Source organism: Juglans microcarpa x Juglans regia, chromosome 7D, assembly GCF_004785595.1.
Source record: "Juglans microcarpa x Juglans regia isolate MS1-56 chromosome 7D, Jm3101_v1.0, whole genome shotgun sequence".
Classification (NCBI taxonomy): domain Eukaryota; kingdom Viridiplantae; phylum Streptophyta; class Magnoliopsida; order Fagales; family Juglandaceae; genus Juglans; species Juglans microcarpa x Juglans regia.
Window position 1 is genome coordinate 16,464,222 of NC_054606.1, and position 17,824 is coordinate 16,482,045.

General features: G+C 36.9%; 1 protein-coding gene across 1 annotated transcript in view; it reads right to left on the minus strand.

The window, feature by feature from the left end:
• Positions 1-16,030, minus strand: part of LOC121238867 (serine/threonine-protein kinase TOUSLED) — a 32,457-nt gene extending 16,427 nt beyond the window's left edge. Inside the window, exons 1-6 of the mRNA XM_041135932.1 lie at positions 15,406-16,030; positions 13,013-13,102; positions 10,796-11,002; positions 6,306-6,354; positions 6,051-6,160; positions 5,835-5,879 (exon numbers count right to left, since the gene is read on the minus strand). Coding sequence (XP_040991866.1) covers positions 5,835-5,879; positions 6,051-6,160; positions 6,306-6,354; positions 10,796-11,002; positions 13,013-13,102; positions 15,406-15,669 — 765 coding nt within the window. The 5' untranslated portion in view covers positions 15,670-16,030. The remainder of the gene's footprint in view (positions 1-5,834; positions 5,880-6,050; positions 6,161-6,305; positions 6,355-10,795; positions 11,003-13,012; positions 13,103-15,405) is intronic.
• Positions 16,031-17,824: the final 1,794 nt, after the last annotated feature.

The window sequence follows — 17,824 nt, forward strand, 5'->3', positions numbered from 1 at the left end:
TCTCTATGGTTTTAATCCTTGAGAGTTTTTGAGTTGCGATGATAGGAATTTTTTTTCCTTCTTTGTTCTCATACGTTGGTGAGTGTCTAAGTTCGTGGTGTTCCCTGAGTGTTTTCTTGCACGTTTGTGGGATTCCGACTTGTGGGCTCGTCATCTTGGTGGCTGTCGACAGTTGCGAGTGTTGTTTTTGTGCCAATCGACAATTTTTGTGGTGGTTGTCGGTGTCTGTGGGTGGCTTTGAGGTTGTCAACAGGTTTTGTGTGAAGCTGAGTGGTGGTCGACCACTTCTGGCGTGGCTGACGACGGTGTTGGTCGTCGTTTTCTTTTGTTGGTTTGACGTGACTTTGTTGTTTGTCGTGACTTTGTTCTGGGCAGGTATCACCTTCGGACGTATCTTTCAGATATTTGGGCTTCGTCTCATTGGTCTTGTTGTTTAAGTTGTTATTTACCTTGGCCCATCTGTTTGTCTTACCGTGACTTTCTAAGTCTATTTCGTTGGGTCTATTGAGAATATTTAACTTGTCCATCTATTTTTCAGTCATTATCATCATGTCTATTGAGAATACTATTGTTTGCTTTACTGGAAAGAATTTCCCTACGTGAGAATTTCAATATAAAATGTTTTTGAAAGGGAAAGAATTATCAAATCATATTGATAGTTCTGCTCAAGTTCCCACTAATGAAAAAGAATTTGCTCGATGGAAGGTCAAGAATGCTAAGGTGATCCATTGGCTGTTGGGGACGATTGAGTCTCACCTTGTGACCAATCTTCGCTGTTTTACTACGGCTCAGGCTATGTGGGATTATCTCCACCGTATTTATCATCAATATCATAGCGCTCGAAAATTCCAATTAGAGTTCGAAATTAGCAATTACAATCAAGGTAATTTGACCATTGAGCAATTTTATTCTGGTTTTATTAATCTTTGGAGCGAGTATTCTGCTATTGTTAATGCTAAGGTTCCCACTGCAGTACTCGCGGCTATTCAAGCGGTTCATGCTGAAAGTCAACGCAATCAGTTTTTTATGAAGCTTCGACCTGAATTTGAGCCTATTCGAGCCGGTTTATTGAACCGTAATCCAATTCCTTCTTTGGATATTTGCTTGGGAGATTTATTGAGTGAAGAACAGCGGTTATCAACTCAGATGGGTATGACTTTTGAGAAGGTCTTTTCAGAGGCTGTGAATGTAGCCTATGCAGCACAAGGGAGAAGTTGGAACAAGTTCCAATGTTTCAATTGCAAGGAGTTCGATCATATTGCTTGCAACTGTCCTAAGAAAATTTATAACTATTGCAAGAAAGAGGGCCAATCATCAAAGACTGTCAAGTGTGGCCTCAAAATTGCCAATGCCAAGCCTTGCAAGCTGTTGTTCAGTCCTCATCTTCTTCTCTACACCCCCCATTGTAAGCTCTGACTTATCTGTTCTCACACCTGCCATGGTCCAACAGATGATTGTGTCTACTTTTATGGCTACGAACTAGGCCTGCAAGGTACGAGTCCTAACTCCACTTCTTCTCGGATTATTGATTCGGGTGCTTCTAATCATATGATTGGTAGTAAAACGGGTCTCCATAGTGTTCGTAAGTATGGAGGCACGCAAACTATTCAGATTGCTAATGGCAGTACGCTTCCTATTACTGTTGTTGGTACTTTGGATTCTTCATTTCGAAATGTTCTTGTCTCTCTTGGATTATCTACCAATTTGATTTCTGTTGGACAATTGGTGGATAATAACTGTGATGTTCATTTCTCTCGTGGTGGTTGTCTTGTGCAGGATCAGGTGTCGGGGACAGTGATTGCGAAGGGGCCTAAAGTGGGACATCTATTTCCTTTACAGTTTTCTATGCCTAATGTTGTTTCTCTTGCTTGTACGACTACTGCCAATTATAATGAAGTCTGGCATAAGAAATTGGATCATCCTAATTCTGTTGTCTTGACTCATCTTTTGAAACATGATTTTTTGGGCAATAAAGATTCATTTTCTTCTTCTCCTATATCTTTTGATTGTGCTACTTGTCGTCTTGGTAAAAGTAAAACTTTACCTTTTTCCTGCGCATGGTATTCGTGCTTCTACTTACTTTGAGATTGTGCATACTGATGTTTGGGGTGTTAAGACCTGTTATTTCTCATGGTCGATATCGTTATTTTGTGACGTTTATCGATGATTATAGTCGATTTACTTGGATCTATTTTCTCCGTTCTAAAGTTGACGTATTTTCTGTTTTTCAAAAATTTGTTGCACTTGTCATAACACAGTTCAGTACTTAATCAAAATCTTACGCTCCGACTCAGGGGGGAGTACATGTCTCATTCCTTTTAGACTTATCTTAAACAAAAGGGGATCATTTTCCAGCGTTGTTGTCCTTATACCTCTCAACAAAATAGAGTCGTTGAGCATAAGAATCGTCATCTCTTAGATGTCATTTGTACTTTGTTGATTGATTCTTTTGTACCTTCTAAATTCTTGATAGAAACTTTATCTACTGCTGTTTATTTGATCAATCGTTTGCCTACTGCCATTCTAAATTATGATTCTGCCTATTTTTGATTATTTGGAATATCTCCTGAGTATCAATCCTTCCATACTTTTGCGTACGTTTGTTTTGTTCATCTGCCACCTGTTGATCGTCACAAGCTTGTTGCCCAGTCTGTCACATGTGCTTTTATGGGATATAGCCCTACTCAGAAATGATTTGCTTGTTATGATGCTCATGCAAACAAATTTCGAATCTCCCGAAATGTGATTTTTCTTTGAAAATCAATATTTCAAATGTGGTTTCTTTTGAAAATCAATATTTCTTTTAGTCTCAAGTTATTTCTGATCCTCCTGTTGCTCTTCTTCATGCTTTTGATGATATGTCTTCTTCTATAGAGCGATTTAAACCAAGTGTGGTGTATCATCGATGTCTTCCCCCTTCTTCAGCCCCCTTTCCAGACACTGATCCGTCATCTAATTCTGCAATACCTCGGCACTCCACCATGGTTACACATCCACCGGATAGATATGGTTTTCCTCATACCTCACTTACTACCACTCTCGACACTGCTTCTGTTCCTCGTTCTTATACTCAAGCAACCACCCAAGCATGTTGGCAGCAGGCCATGCAAGAAGAAATCCAAGCTCTTCAAGACAATAATACTTGGGATATTGTGACCTGTCCATCTGGTGTCAAACTTATTGGTTGTAAATGAGTGTATTCAGTCAAGTTTCGGTTGGATGGCTCACTAGACAGATATAAGGCCCGTCTCGTGGCTCTTAGGATCCGACAGGGGTATAGTATTTGATTATGAAGAGACATTTGCACCTGTTGCCAAAATGACTACTGTGAGGACTATCTTGGCACTTGTTGCATCGCAAGGGTGGTCTTTCCGACAATGGATGTGAAGAATGTTTTTCTACATGGGAATATGAAGGAAGAAATTTATGCCTCCACCTCTCGGCATGTTTGCTACACTTTCCTCAGAGATTTGTCGGCTACGCCGATCCTTGTATGGACTAAAACAGGCTCCGCGTGCATGATTTGATAAATTTCGCTCTACCCTGCTTACTTTTCATTTTACTCAGAGTCAATTTGATTCCTCTCTTTTTCTTCACAAGACTTCTGCAAGAATTGTATTGCTTCTGGTATATGTTGATGACATTGTAATTACTGGCTCTAATATTGAATTAATTCAACAATTACAACAGCATCTCAGGGCCTCTTTTCACATAAAAGATCTTGGTTCCCTGCAGCACTTTCTTGGCCTTGAGGTGCAGATTACTCCGACTGGTACATCGTTACACCAGCAAAACTATGCTCAGGAAGTGATTTCATTGGCTGGTCTCCAATCGGGACCAATCGGGTAACTCTGTTCTTACTCCTTTGGAGGTAAATCTCAAGCTTTGTCAGGAAGAAGGCAAGCTTCTCTCAAATCCATCCTTGTATAGGCAGCTTGTTGGAAGTTTGAACCAATGTTTTGAATATCGTACCAATGATCGTTTTGATCGAGGCATTGAAACGAGATTTTTCGGTACTAATACTATTTCAGAATAGTCTATATATGAATAAATACATATAAATTATATTCCAAAATAATAGTTTATATATGAACAAATTATATATAAATATATTTTTTTTTATAAGTAATTATATATAAATTATAAATAGTCTAGTCTAAATTGAAGGGTCAAAAAATGAACTTGCAGTTGGAAGAAATGAGAAAAAAAAAGGCCAAAATATAGGCCGGTATGGGCCGAAACGGTCAAAATTCTGGCCGGTACGAAACTATACCCTTTTCTATACCGGCTACGCCACAGAAACAGAATATTTCAACCGTACCAGCCGGTACAGTACGAAATTCAAAACTTTGGTTTGAACTATTTCACAATTACTCGTCCTGACATTACTTTTATTGTGCAGCAGGTCAGTTAATTTATACAAGCCCCTCGATATCTTCATTTAGCTGTTGTCCATTGCATTACCCGATATCTAAAGGGCACCTCTACACATGCGTTGTTCATTCCTAAGGAATCTTCATTACAGTTGGAGGGGTATAGTGATGCTGATTGAGCCGGATGTGTGGATACTCGTCGCTCTGTTACTGGTTGGTGCATGTTCTTAGGCAATGCACTCATTTCTTGGAAGAGTAAGAAGCAAGACAAAGTTTCCAAGTCCTCCACTGAGTCTGAGTATCGTGCTATGTCTTCCACATGCTCTAAGATTACATGGCTTCATGGGTTATTAGGTGAAATTGGTTTTCCTCAACTTCATTCCACTCCTCTTTATGCTAATAATACAAGTGTTATTCAGATCGCCGCTAATCCTGTTTTCCATGAGTGTACGAAACATATCGAAGTCGATTGTCATTCCATACGTGAAGCCTTTAACAAACATGTGATTACTCATCCTCACATTTCCACCAAACATCAAACTGCAAACATATTCACTAAAACTCTTTCTCGGCACCGGCATCAATTCTTGGTTGACAAATTGATGCTTCTTAATCTCCCAGCATCAATTTGAGAAGGGATGTCACAGAGATATGATTTGAGTATCATTATTGTAATTTTAGTAACATTTTCCTTTATAGTTAGATAATTTCCTTTCTAGCTAGATATATACATAACTGTGTAAATACTTACCTTGTATAGATATTAGGCACTGGAAATCTGGCATCTATTGTGTAAAATCCCTTCTATATAATGAAAGCAATCCCTATGGAAAGGGTATTCAGACCAATTTGACATATATCACAACCTCCCCCCACCCCCAAATTTCTTGACGTCCTCGTCGAACCATTCTATCATAGGTGACATGGCTCAAGTCCACGCTTCTAGTTGGGATTGGATTTGATATCATTTTTTACAATCCAAGGAAGGCTCAAGCCACATCTAGGCCCATATTCCAAAAATACTTAGTCAATGGTAGAATTGGGGCACCATAGAATCATTATAGAGAAATATTGTCTAAACAAGTTTTTTACAACATTGACCTAACAACCTTGTGACTTGGAAAATACTTAACCCAAAATTTCAAGTCAGGAGAAAACTAACAGACACATCAAAGTGTAAAATCACTTTTGTAGGACTCTGATGTAGATGAAGTAATTCTCATCATTATTAAGAGCTAGAACTTCTCCATCCTAAGCAATGTGGGATCCTATTCACCACTATAATCACTTAATACATGGTATCACATATTGTATGTCTCATTCAGTGTGGAAATATAAACCAAATTGTTCACCGATACGTAATATGAGATGATGTAATTGACAACAGAAACAAAATAAAAAAAACTCCTATTCAATTAGAGGTTGAAAGCGTTAATAATTAAGGTCCTTAAAGAATCACACCTTAGGCTTCATTTGCTGATCATTGTCTTTGAGGTCCTTCAATTCCTGCCAGAAATCATACAAAGAAAGGAAAGTGCTGTATAATGGTCTCACAAATGAGCATAGTCATTAAGGGAAAAACAAAATCCAAAAATTGGCATCATATTGACATGTGAATTATATGGCAATGTAAAGTGTAAAGTAAGCTTTAAATACCTTTTAGTATCATTCAATTACCTTTTCTAATTGGCGGCAAAGATTTTGATAATCAGAGACCTCTTGAAGTGATTTACGCAGTTCCTCCTCTAGTGTGGCAACTTTTGCACGCAAAGATGCAACCTCCTCCTAATTTAATTTGGCAGAAAAATTAAAAACTTGGTTTGCCCTACTCTGAAAATACTTGAGCATTGATTGAGACTCCTCTTCTTTTTGCTCATTTAATAATATTTGGCTAAAAGCAGTAGAAACATATTCTTACCACATGGAACAATTCTAATTGGGAACAATTCTCATTCTGAAACTGCTCTTTGGGCCTGCTATCCTGCAACAATTGGAGAAAGGGCACGCCAATTAAGTGAATGGAAACATAATAATTGTTCACATAAGAACCTTCCATATTACAAGCAGCATCCAACAGTTTTCCATGGCGTCCTTAGAAAACTATATATGCACCTTATGCATATCATGGTCCCAAATGACCACAAAATTGTTTTTTATTGGCACCAAGTGTGCCAGAACAAAGTTCCGACTAATCCCGAGGGTGCACAGGAGGTAAGGAGTTTCCCGCAAGTGCACCTTGGGTAATTAAAGGGAAAGTTTCCCGAATCCGATGGCCCTTAGAAATTGTTTGCACCCAAGAGGATTTTATAATGACCCGATCCAATATTATTAGGGATGAAATATGGATAATTTTATTGGACTTAAATTAAGTTAAAATGAGCTATATTGGATAAACCCATGAACTATTATTTATTGAGGTTGGCTAAGAATTCTAGTTAGGCCCATAGGCCCAAAATTTTCTTTTAAGCCCCATTAAGGTTTAGTGGATGATTTTGGATGGTATTAATGGGCCAATATTGATGGAAACCCAATTGAGGTTTATTGGATAATTTTGAATTGACTACAGGCCCATGGTGGATTATGGGATTTTATTGGGCTTAATAATTAGGTTTAAGTCCGGTTAATATTTATGGACCAAGTGGACCCTATTTAATTGGTAAGAACCAACAATTTTTTTTGTAAGCCCAAAAATATTTATTGGACGAGTTGGGCATATTTTGGACTCAAAACCAGGCTCGTTGAAATTTATTGAATGCTTGGCCATGAAATGAACCCAAACCCATGAGAACCAAGGCCCGATTTGTTTATAAACTCCAAGCCCAAGAACGTCTTCATCTGTAGACACACTAGGGTTCACGACAACAGTATACACACACACACACACACACACACACACACACACACACACACACACATTCACACACAATCCGACCCCCTCATGCACGTAGAGAAATTCCAGCCGCTGCTAGGGTTGTCGTCGACCCACCTTTCTGCCAAGCCTCTCGTTATTGCCATCTCCACCAAAGCCCACACCAGCCCCGTCACACTCCTCACAGCAACAACCATCAACCTCCGTTGTTGAAGCAGCAGCACGTCACCTGGTTCACCACACAATAGCCTTAGTTTGGAGGAGAACTAGTCTAAGACCCACCACTACAACAACTGCAAGCCCCTCCACACCGTTGCCACCCTGCACCACCCTGCACATAGACATTTGTGCTGTCCACAACCATCAATCGCTGAGGAAACCAGCCCCACACAATATCGACACAGCCTTTGTTTCTCCATAAACAAAATAGAGCACCTCAACCTAGCCACTGCACTTGCAATGCCGACAACGGAAGCTCCATCACCTTGCCGAAGTAACCCACTATAAGCGACGTCCAAACACTAAACCACTCCTATGCAACCGTGATCAGCAAGCCTTCCAAGTCCACACAACAATGCCTTGTCAAGACTACACCATAAGCCTCTCTCTTCCGACATCAAGCTCTCTCTCTCTCTTTCTCTCTCTCTCATGCATATTACGAGTTGGTCTTGAAGAGAAGTGGAAAGGGACTATACGGTTAAATAGGGTTCAAAATTACATGTTTAAGTTTGGGTCTTGCAGCATGATTTAAGTGGGTTAATGGTCACTAGTTAGTATATGTCATTTAAAGTTTAATTAGCTTGAGTATGGGTTACGGGCCTAGTAAGGAATTTGGGTGGTACGAATGGATTTAGGCTTGATGATTTTTTGGGTGTTACTATTCGAGTTCATGTGCATGGACCATTTCGGGTTGATAATCATTAGGTTTAAATATTGTTTGGGTTATAACACCAATCTATGGAGTTTATGTGATTTTGGGGCTATAAAGATTTTATGTTTATGGAAATATAGGTTATCTAAGTATTTTAGGTTTAATTACGAAGTAAATGTCCAGTCGGAAATTTACGTAAGTTACTTGTCTATTTTATAGGTAAACAGCTTCGCCCCAGAAATATTGGATTAATGCTACAAGGTAAGTAGCATGATCATACCCTTACACGTATGTAAGGTAAAAGACACGCCTTTTATAAAAGTATTATGCATGTGCCCTCCATTGGAAGCCCCTTTTATGTCCCTAAGTTATGAAGGAAATGATTTTTCACTGTCATAAAAAATTTATAAATGCCACATTTTATGCATAAGTTTCATGTTAGTTGCATCAAGATATCTTATGAAAAGCCACGAATTTATGTGAAGAGTTATGCATCAAAATATATATAAAAGTCATCATTTTATGTGAGGAAACATTCAAACATGTATCACAACATTTTATGAAAGATTACGATTTCATTTGAAATCTATAATAAGATAAGGCAAGATATGACAAGAAAGTATGCATGTATGATTATGATGAAGTATGGTTGTTAAGATATGTAATAGCCTATGTTATGATATGAAGACAATACCATAAGTTTAAGGGGCATATTGCATTGCTAGGATGTACACGCTGGTAGTGCACCCAGTGTGTCTTCCTTATGTATGGCTTCTCAAACCTGTGGCCATGGGCAGAATCGGAATCTTTTAAGATTCGGTAACCCTAAGTCACGGGGGTCAACAGTGGGTACCAGCTTATGACAAGTGAAAGACAAATTAAGGCATTTCATGCACAGTTCAGGTTCGTGTTCATGTTATTTATGTAACTATGAGTATGCATGTTTTCCAAGAAACCCTATGTTATCTTATGTTTATTGTACGATGTGTTGCTTATTAAGTATTCGACTCATTTTTGTATATTTTTATATTTTAACCACCCCAGGTGAGGATCTTTATGACGATGGAACTGCAAGACAGGACATGGTCCAAGGAGGCAAGGCAAAGGCCAAGAAAGTTTATGACATGAACAGTTTTATGATTTTCAATTTAATAAGTTATTTTGTTAAGCGCATGAGACTTGATTAATTTTAATAAGTGATTCTACATACTCTTTTTCAGATTTTAAGTATTTTAATAAAGCATGACATTGTTTATTTTATGGGATCTTTTGTGCCTAGTGCTTCCTTAAGAATAATATTTTTAAAGTCAAGGTTAGTAGCATTCTGGTTCCCCTAGGTTTAATAATATTTTTAAAGTCAAGGTTAGTAGCATTCTGGTTCCCCTAGGTTTCTAAAAAAATAACATTTTTCTTAACCCTTGGGAAGCAAAGTGTTACAATTTAAACCTTAGACCTGGAGGGAGCATACCACCAAGACCAAAACCTTTACCACTTGAGTCAACCCCTAGGGGTTCCAAATAAGCACAAAGTAACCTGGCAAATACTGACCCTCACATTTTTTTTTCCATTTTCCAATGGTGAATTTGTGGACCATCTACTACTTCATTAAGAACAGGTAAGGGCTTTATGGGATGAGATTTAGCAGGATTAGAATTGCATGGGTGATGCCTAGGAGGGTGGTGGATCTTTTCGCCTATTGGAGAGGCCTTCAAGGCATCCCCCAAATTGTGGTCATGTGGAAAAGGATTCCTCTGTCTCATGCAGTGCATTTGGATTGAAAGATGGACGGAGTTTCGAAGACCGGAACAAACTTTGAAAGAACTGGGATGTTTCTTTTTCCATAACTTATTTCTTTTAGTCTCAGCTATTGTTTTCAATGTGGATAATTTTCATGACTACCTTGTATCCATCTCTAACTTCTAACTGTAATTCTCAGTTGTATGCTTCTTGTATACTTAGGCTATGCCTAGTTGTTGATTTGATTTATTATTAATTATCAAATTTTTATTCATCAAAAAATTAATTATCAATTTTTTTCCATTTTCAGAACCTAATTGTGCCTTCTATGCACCCTTTTTTATCCACACACTAGAGATAAGAGTTGTATAAAAACTTCCAATGGTATTGTATGGTGTTGAAAGGTGAGAAGTTCTTCCCTTGCTATTAATATTATATATCCTACTATTCTTGACGTAACTGCTAATAAACATTTATGTTCTGACAAACTCTTTTTTTATAAGTAAAATAACAATTTATTGAAAGACGTAAATAAGCATAGCCCAAGTACACAGGAGGTATACAAAAACTATACACCTAATTCGGAGCTTAAGAAATCTTTCCTTAACACCATCTTTCATTGGATAGTGGTCCAAAACAACATAGCTTTTTTGTTTCTTCTTTTCAAGATTTGCTAGCACTTTTCCCTTTTCCTAGTTAGGTGGATTTCTTGTCCACTTCCTCTCTACTAGGGTAAAATCTTTTTTTTTCACAATAAAATTTTCATCTTATTTACCCAAAAAAATAAGTTGCATGGTCTTTTCGAGGTATGGCATTAGAAGTAGATAGCTGTTTACTTGGGCAAAGCCTATTATTCTCATCAATAAAATTCTTGTTTACCGATCAAAGAAATTGCAATAAAGCAATAAGGAATGAAACAAAAACATTTAATGTCAATGATCCTACCTTAGGATATGAATTCTCAGGCTGACCATTTGAAGGTGAAACAGTTGAAGCCAAAACTTGTGATCTTGTCTGATCATTAATTCTAGAACCGCGGCCACGGCCAGAAACAGAGGACCCCCTTCCACGACCTTGTTTTTTCCTATTTACATCAGAATTAGCTTTGGAATTCAAGGTTTCGAGAACCATTTGCCTCCCATCAGCCACTGCCTGAAAGTTTTTATTTTTCTCCCCAACCATTAGTATGCATACAAATAAATGTAAAGAGAAATTGTAATATAAATGCATCCAGAAAAAATTAAAAACAATTGAGTTTAACAAGATCTAAACAAAAGCAGCACAAAATGGGACTCAACATCAGTACCTCCAAAATGTTATAAAATAATACTAAATCCCACTAAGGCAGAGATCATGTGTATGTCAATGTGTGGGGAGAAAAACAAAGCAACCATGGTAATGAGAGTCATGGAGTTAACCAGAAAAGGAAATTGTCTATCCAAACGTTTCAACCATACAAATTCTTCAAATGAAAACCTTCAACCTGTTCAAAAATAGCCGAGTTCTCCTCTTCTTGAAATTTCTGGCACTTCTGAGTGTTGGCTAGAAACTTTCCTCCATTCAGCCAGGATAGTTGTGTGTTCATGTGTGTGAATATATGGTGAACGAGGCCATAAATTATAGTATTTGAAAGAAGGAACTATCCTTCAATAGACAATGTGACAAACTCGTCTTTTTATTTTTAAGTTAGATATGCATCAAATGGTAGTGTACTCACATCACCTCACCCTCACCTTGTTCTTATGGCAGAAAAAAGTGGCAGTTGAGCTAGAAGTCATTAGTAACTATATATGACAGCACTACTAGTACAATGAATAACATTGCAGCAATTATCACCAGGAAAATACATAAATTCTAACTGAGTACACCAACCTGCCTTGAACATGTTAAAAGGAAAATAATGATTTTAAAATAATAATTAAAGCTTCTTTTTTCTATAAGTTAATTATACAAGCTCCTTAAAACGCAGTATGTGAAAACACATCTGCATGCAGGTCTTATGAGGGCTAATTCCTGACGATGTATGGAAACCATCAAGTGAACAAGAATTCCCACAAAACGCTAATAATCATGCACATAATGGCAAGCAACTGGAGTATTTCCACAATAACTTTCATCCCTATCCTCTAATTATCCTAAAATCCCTTTGATTCTGCTTTTTCGTCTCACAAATAGATGCCACAGCATATGTAGTATTTATCTGAAATTAAAAGCTTAGTTGTATACAGAGGATTATTTATCAAGCATGGTATATCACAAATGCTTATGCAAAGCTTGTTTGTCAAATGTGTAGCAAGACAGTTTGTCAAAATAGAGGCAAAAAACATATAAACCTCTAAGAAAAAATCTTGGGTTTATGGTGGAGCCAATTATAGGATCAGGATACCCACAAGTGTCCTCTTCTTCCCCCCTCACCCCTTTCTGATTTCTGTTTCACCATATTCTATTTCCTTTTCTTTATCAATGAGGTCTCCAAGTCCCTTTTAGTAACCAAGGGATCTCAGGGAACATGCAGCTCCCTGTGCACATAACTAATCAATTGCCAATACAAAGCCTTGGGAATGACGACCAAAGGAGTTAGTGGTAAAAGTTATGCATCCCAAGGTGCCTGAAATCCAACCTATGATCCACTCAATGTAACAACTTGAGGTTCATATCTTTTTTATCCATTGTACACAAATTCTGCATGCATTAGCTCGTTAAAGAACATGTTTTAAATCAGCACTAGAAGCCAAGTACCAACACAAATTTTCAGGATTTACAATATGCTTGATTAATCATATTCTGGACCCTTGATTAAGAAAAAAAACAGTCTTTTCCAGACACAGGTTGATTGAGTAATGTTTTCTGTCATCCTTTTGGGAGGGAGCAAGAGAAAGGTTAGTAATAAATTAAGATTTCAAACAAGTATAACAACTTGATCGAGAGTTTAACAAGGCTTTGGGTATCATATTAAGACAATTTTTATCTAAATTCATTCAAGTTGCAAAAAACAATTACCCAACACACATCCTTCACTATGAATTGCAAAGAATCAGCAAATAATTTGATATTCAATGGATAGTGCAAGTATAGCCCAAAAAACAAGCAACTACAGGCATCAACCCACAATCATCTATACCAAGTTGCCACCATTTTACCTCATAAAAAAAAGGAACATACCTCAACACTTTCCAAAAGAGTTGAGTTGTCGTCTTCTTTAAGTTTTTGGCGCTTTTGTGTGTTGGCTTGTATTAGAAACTCCCCTCCATTCTGGCAAAGGACAATGACAACAAAATCATTAACGAAAACAATATATTCATTCATGTGTATTCTTTTGTTGATATGCATGTTAATGCACAAGAATGTATCCATATACTTGTATAATGGGCCAAGTCAAACATAGCATTATCACAAAACAAATACTTTTCAACAGATTAAAATATTAAAAACACCAAAATATGACAGACATTCCACAACTTTTTGCAAAGAAAACATGCATAAGCTCTGATAAATATCACCAAAGCTTCTTAAACTCCAAGATTACAAACCTGTGTGTAAAGGTAAAGAGGTCAGAAGTAGGCATATTTCACATCAAATTGGAACAGTCACATAAATTTTCAATAATTGTAAGTGGTCATGCACATGAAATCAAAAAAATTATTTTAAAAAGTATGATATCAAGAAATTATGACAAAAATTTGACAAGCAATTTCATTTCTGTCACCATTATTCAAACCATAACTCTTCCATTAAAATTAACAAAAGCTTCATTATTATAAGTTTTCGTTTATCGAACATGATACATCTCAAAAACTCATGCAAAGTTTGTGTCCCTTTACTTTTAGCAAGATAGTTGTTCAATATAAAAATAAAAATAAAAAAACATGAAAACTCTAAGCAGAAATTTGTTGCTTATAGTTTTTTTTGTAAGTAATTATTCACTGGTAGTTGGAGCATTATATAGAATCCGATGTCAGTTACAAGGTCATCTCCCTCCCCCTCCCCTAAGAAAGTGGTTTGGTAATCTTTTTCCCCCATCTTCTTTTAGATGATATCTTGGGCTCTTTTACCACCTCAATTAATCCAAAATCATTAGCCACCATCTGACACTAACTAGAAAATTACCAGAACAAAGCCCTAGGGTGGCCACAAAGGAGTTAGCTAAGGATTTATTGGGAAGGGGCATCATTAGGGAGGATCTTCATCGATGTGGACGGGGGGTGCTCTAGTGAAGTGAGAGTTGCCTATGGTGTGGGCTTGTGGAAATCTATTAGGAATGGTTGGGAGTTTTGTTAGTCATTTGAGATTTGTGATTGGCGAGGGATCTCAGGCCAGATTTTGGCATGGTATTTGGTGTACGGACCTCTAGATTGCATTTCCTTCCCTCTTCAAGATTGCTTATGATCAGGATGCTTCTGTGGCGAATTATTTGGAAAATCCTAGTGGGAAGTGAGTGATATTTCTGAAATCTTCAGCTTGTTGTATGCTTCTAACATTGGTAGTGGTGAGGAGGATAAGTTGCTTTGGAGTCACCCAGAGAACAGGAAGTTCATGGTCAGATCCTTGTATAAGGTCATGTCAAGTCAATCCCAAAACTCTTTTCCTCGGAAGTGTATTTGGAGGAGTAAGGTACCTCTCAAGGTTGTATTCTTGGTTGGACGGCTTCCCATAGGAAAATTCGGACGATGGACAACTTGAGAAAGTGCAGTCTCATCCTATTGGATTGGTACCATATGCGTAAAAAGAGTGGAGAATAAGAGGATCATTTTTACTTCACAGTGAGGTGTCAAAGGTTTTATGGGATGAGGTTTTTAATAGGATTGGTGTTGCATTGGTGGATCTTATGGCTTGGAGAGGTTTCCAAGGTAACCACCAAATTGCAGCCATATGGAAAATGATTATTTTATGCCTCATGTGGCGTTTGCTTTTCTAGCTACTAGCTTGTAATTAGGGGCTCTCTCTTGTACATTCCTAGTAAACTTGGGTTGTGCCTAATTACTTGTTATAATAAAATATTATTTCACTTATCAAAAAACAATATGAATCCTAGGGTGCCTACACTCCAATCCAGAGCCACTCAATCTAATGCCACAAAATTCACATTGTTATATTCACTGGAGCAAAATATGCACAAATAACTCGCAACAGCAAAGCAATAACAATAACAACAAAGTCCTACACCAAAAGTGTTAGGAAAATAGTCACTAGCAAGAAAATGCATCGTTTTTCAATATACCTATCATCATGAATGCCAACAAATGGATCAGAATTTGATAGATTCACTTAATTGAGCAATTATCATGAGAACCAAAAATATGTACACCACTACTTTCACACATACACATAGATACAGATAGGTATGATGCACTTTTGGCATCTGCAGTTCCTATCACTGTGAGATTCTCTAACAGCATAAGCATAGCATGCCTAAGCACATAATAAGTATACACATGTGTTTAATATTCCATTAATACGTAATCAACGGGAATTGAGTCTATTCATCCAATTATCTACCCAAAAAGAAAATCAAATTCATACACATTGCAATATAAGTGGACTTAAAACAGTCTTACATCATCATCCGAGTCACTCGAGCTCGATGGCTCAGCCAAGTCCTCGATTCCTACAAATTTGGTGGCAGCCGACGAAATGGCGGGCCAAGCGGGCTGCAGCTGCTGTGGCGGCTGTGGCTGTGGCTGTTGCTGTTGCTGAGCTGGAGGGACTGAGGAGGCCTTGCCGACCATGCGGGCCTCGAGCTTGGCAATCTTGGTGGGTAGGGACTGGTCGGACTGATTGGAGGAGTTGGACGAGAAATGTATGAGCATGTCGTCCGACATTGCTACTGTATGCCTCACTGATTAAGAAGAAACAAAGCAGTGATTTCTCAGATCATTTGGGCATGTATCGAATTCGGGTAAGAGCGGTTTTTGGTTTCAAGTAAACTCTGGAATGTTGGATTTCTAATGGAGAAAGCAAAGGAAGAATTAAACGGCAAGGGAGAGCAGTTTGGATGGGCCAATAAGAGATTAGAGAGAGATTTTCATGGAATGAGACAGAAAATTAGGGTTTTGATTTATTGGTTTTGGGGGTTGTCAAGGGAAGGGGAAAGGAAAGGCCACAAAAATGTCTAATGGGTTTGTTTCGTGCTACATTTGTTTTGCGTGCTTTCGAACAGCAAAAGAGTTTCTATCAAATATTTGAATTCCGCTTCGCACTGTTCCGATTTAAGTATGAGGAAAAAAAAAAAAAAATTCACTGCCGTATGTTAGGCTCGGTTTGGTTGTTAAATTCATCTGAATTTAATTCAATTCAATCTAATTTTAAGTTAAATCTAACATCTAAATACTCAACTCTCAAATTATTAAATTCATCTCAACTCAAAATTTTTTTACACGTGAGACTTACAACTTTTTTCAATTTATCACTTATTTACACGTAGAACCCACAATCTTTTTTAATTTCTCATAAATACATATAAATTCATTTTAACATAAAAACACATTTAAACTCATTTTAGAAGGATCCCACAAAACTTATTTTATTATCTCAACTCACTACTACTAATAAAAAGCTCAACTCAACTCAATATTTAAATGCACCCTAAGGCTCCATTTGGATACAAGAAGTGTTTCATCTCATCTCATCATTACAATTTTATCAAATTTCTATACAAAATATAATAAAAATATATAATTTTTTCAAATCCCAAAACAATAATAATATTAAAAAATAATATTCTAACAATATTTTAGTTAACTTTCATCTCAATTCATTATCTAAAAGACACCTGAGAAATCTAATGGGTGGTTTGGTGCATGAGATGATATGAGAATTCTGTAAATAATAGTGAAATAGTTTTTGAATTGTAGGTAAATAGTTTAAGTTAAGACATTTTATTGAGTTTTAGAAAATGAAAGAAAAAATTCAATAAAAATATTATAAAATTAAAATATTATTATAATATAATTTTTGTTTTGAAATTTATAAAAGTTGAATTGTTTGTTGTGTTTTATTTAGAAATTTGAAAAATTTGTAATAATTAGGTAATTATTAGATAAAAAATTTGAAAATTAAAAAGTGAAAAAAATTATTTGTATTTAAGTGATATTAAAAAAGGAAATTAGATGAGAAATTTTTGAGATAAAATGACCCCTAAATATATTTTTATTACATTCTAAGGTGAGAGTAAATGAGAAATAGACTTTGAGCATTCTCATTTGGTGCCCTAAATAATTGTTATCCCCAAATTATGGGGAAAAATTTAGGGAGAAGCTAAAAAAAAAACTCCCTCCCATCCCATTCCCTATTTTAGGGTTTTGATTTAGGAAAGCTACAATGATTCCCCATATATGCAAAACCACTATACATCCCAAAAGCTATCTCTCATCTCCTTCATCTGTTGGTCCCGCGTGTTCTCTTCTCTCTCTCCACTTTCTGTTGTCCTCTTCAACGTTTTCCTTTGTCTTACTTTTCCACTGTTATTTTAGTCACTGAAGCCCCCCTCCCATGGCTGGATTTCGTCGTCTCCGCCGCGCGATTTGCATCTCCCATGGTTGAATCTGATGCATATTTTAACTGTATTTTATCTCCTTACCTTTGGCTTTCAAAATCTTTGATTTTTGAGACTTAGGCTTACGACAGTGCTCTAGGGTTTGGTATTTTAATTCAATCTGTTGTGAATAATGATTTCAATGGGCCATGGCTTATGATCTGTGTTACTTTTCAACTTGTTGGAGCTATGCATCTTTTGGGGCTTTTCTTTTTGAATCATAGTACTTGGCATTTCGACTGATTGTTTGTGATTCGATGGGTTGTTGGTTATTCATTGTGCTTGGTATTTTGAAATCTTCTTTGTGATTTTGGAGTTGTTCTTTATTCATAGTATTGGGCATTTCGAATAACCAAGTTTGTGATTTTGGGGCTATTGGTTATGCACTATGCTTGGCATTTTGAAATCTAGTTTGTGATTTTGGATTTGTTGGTTATGATTTG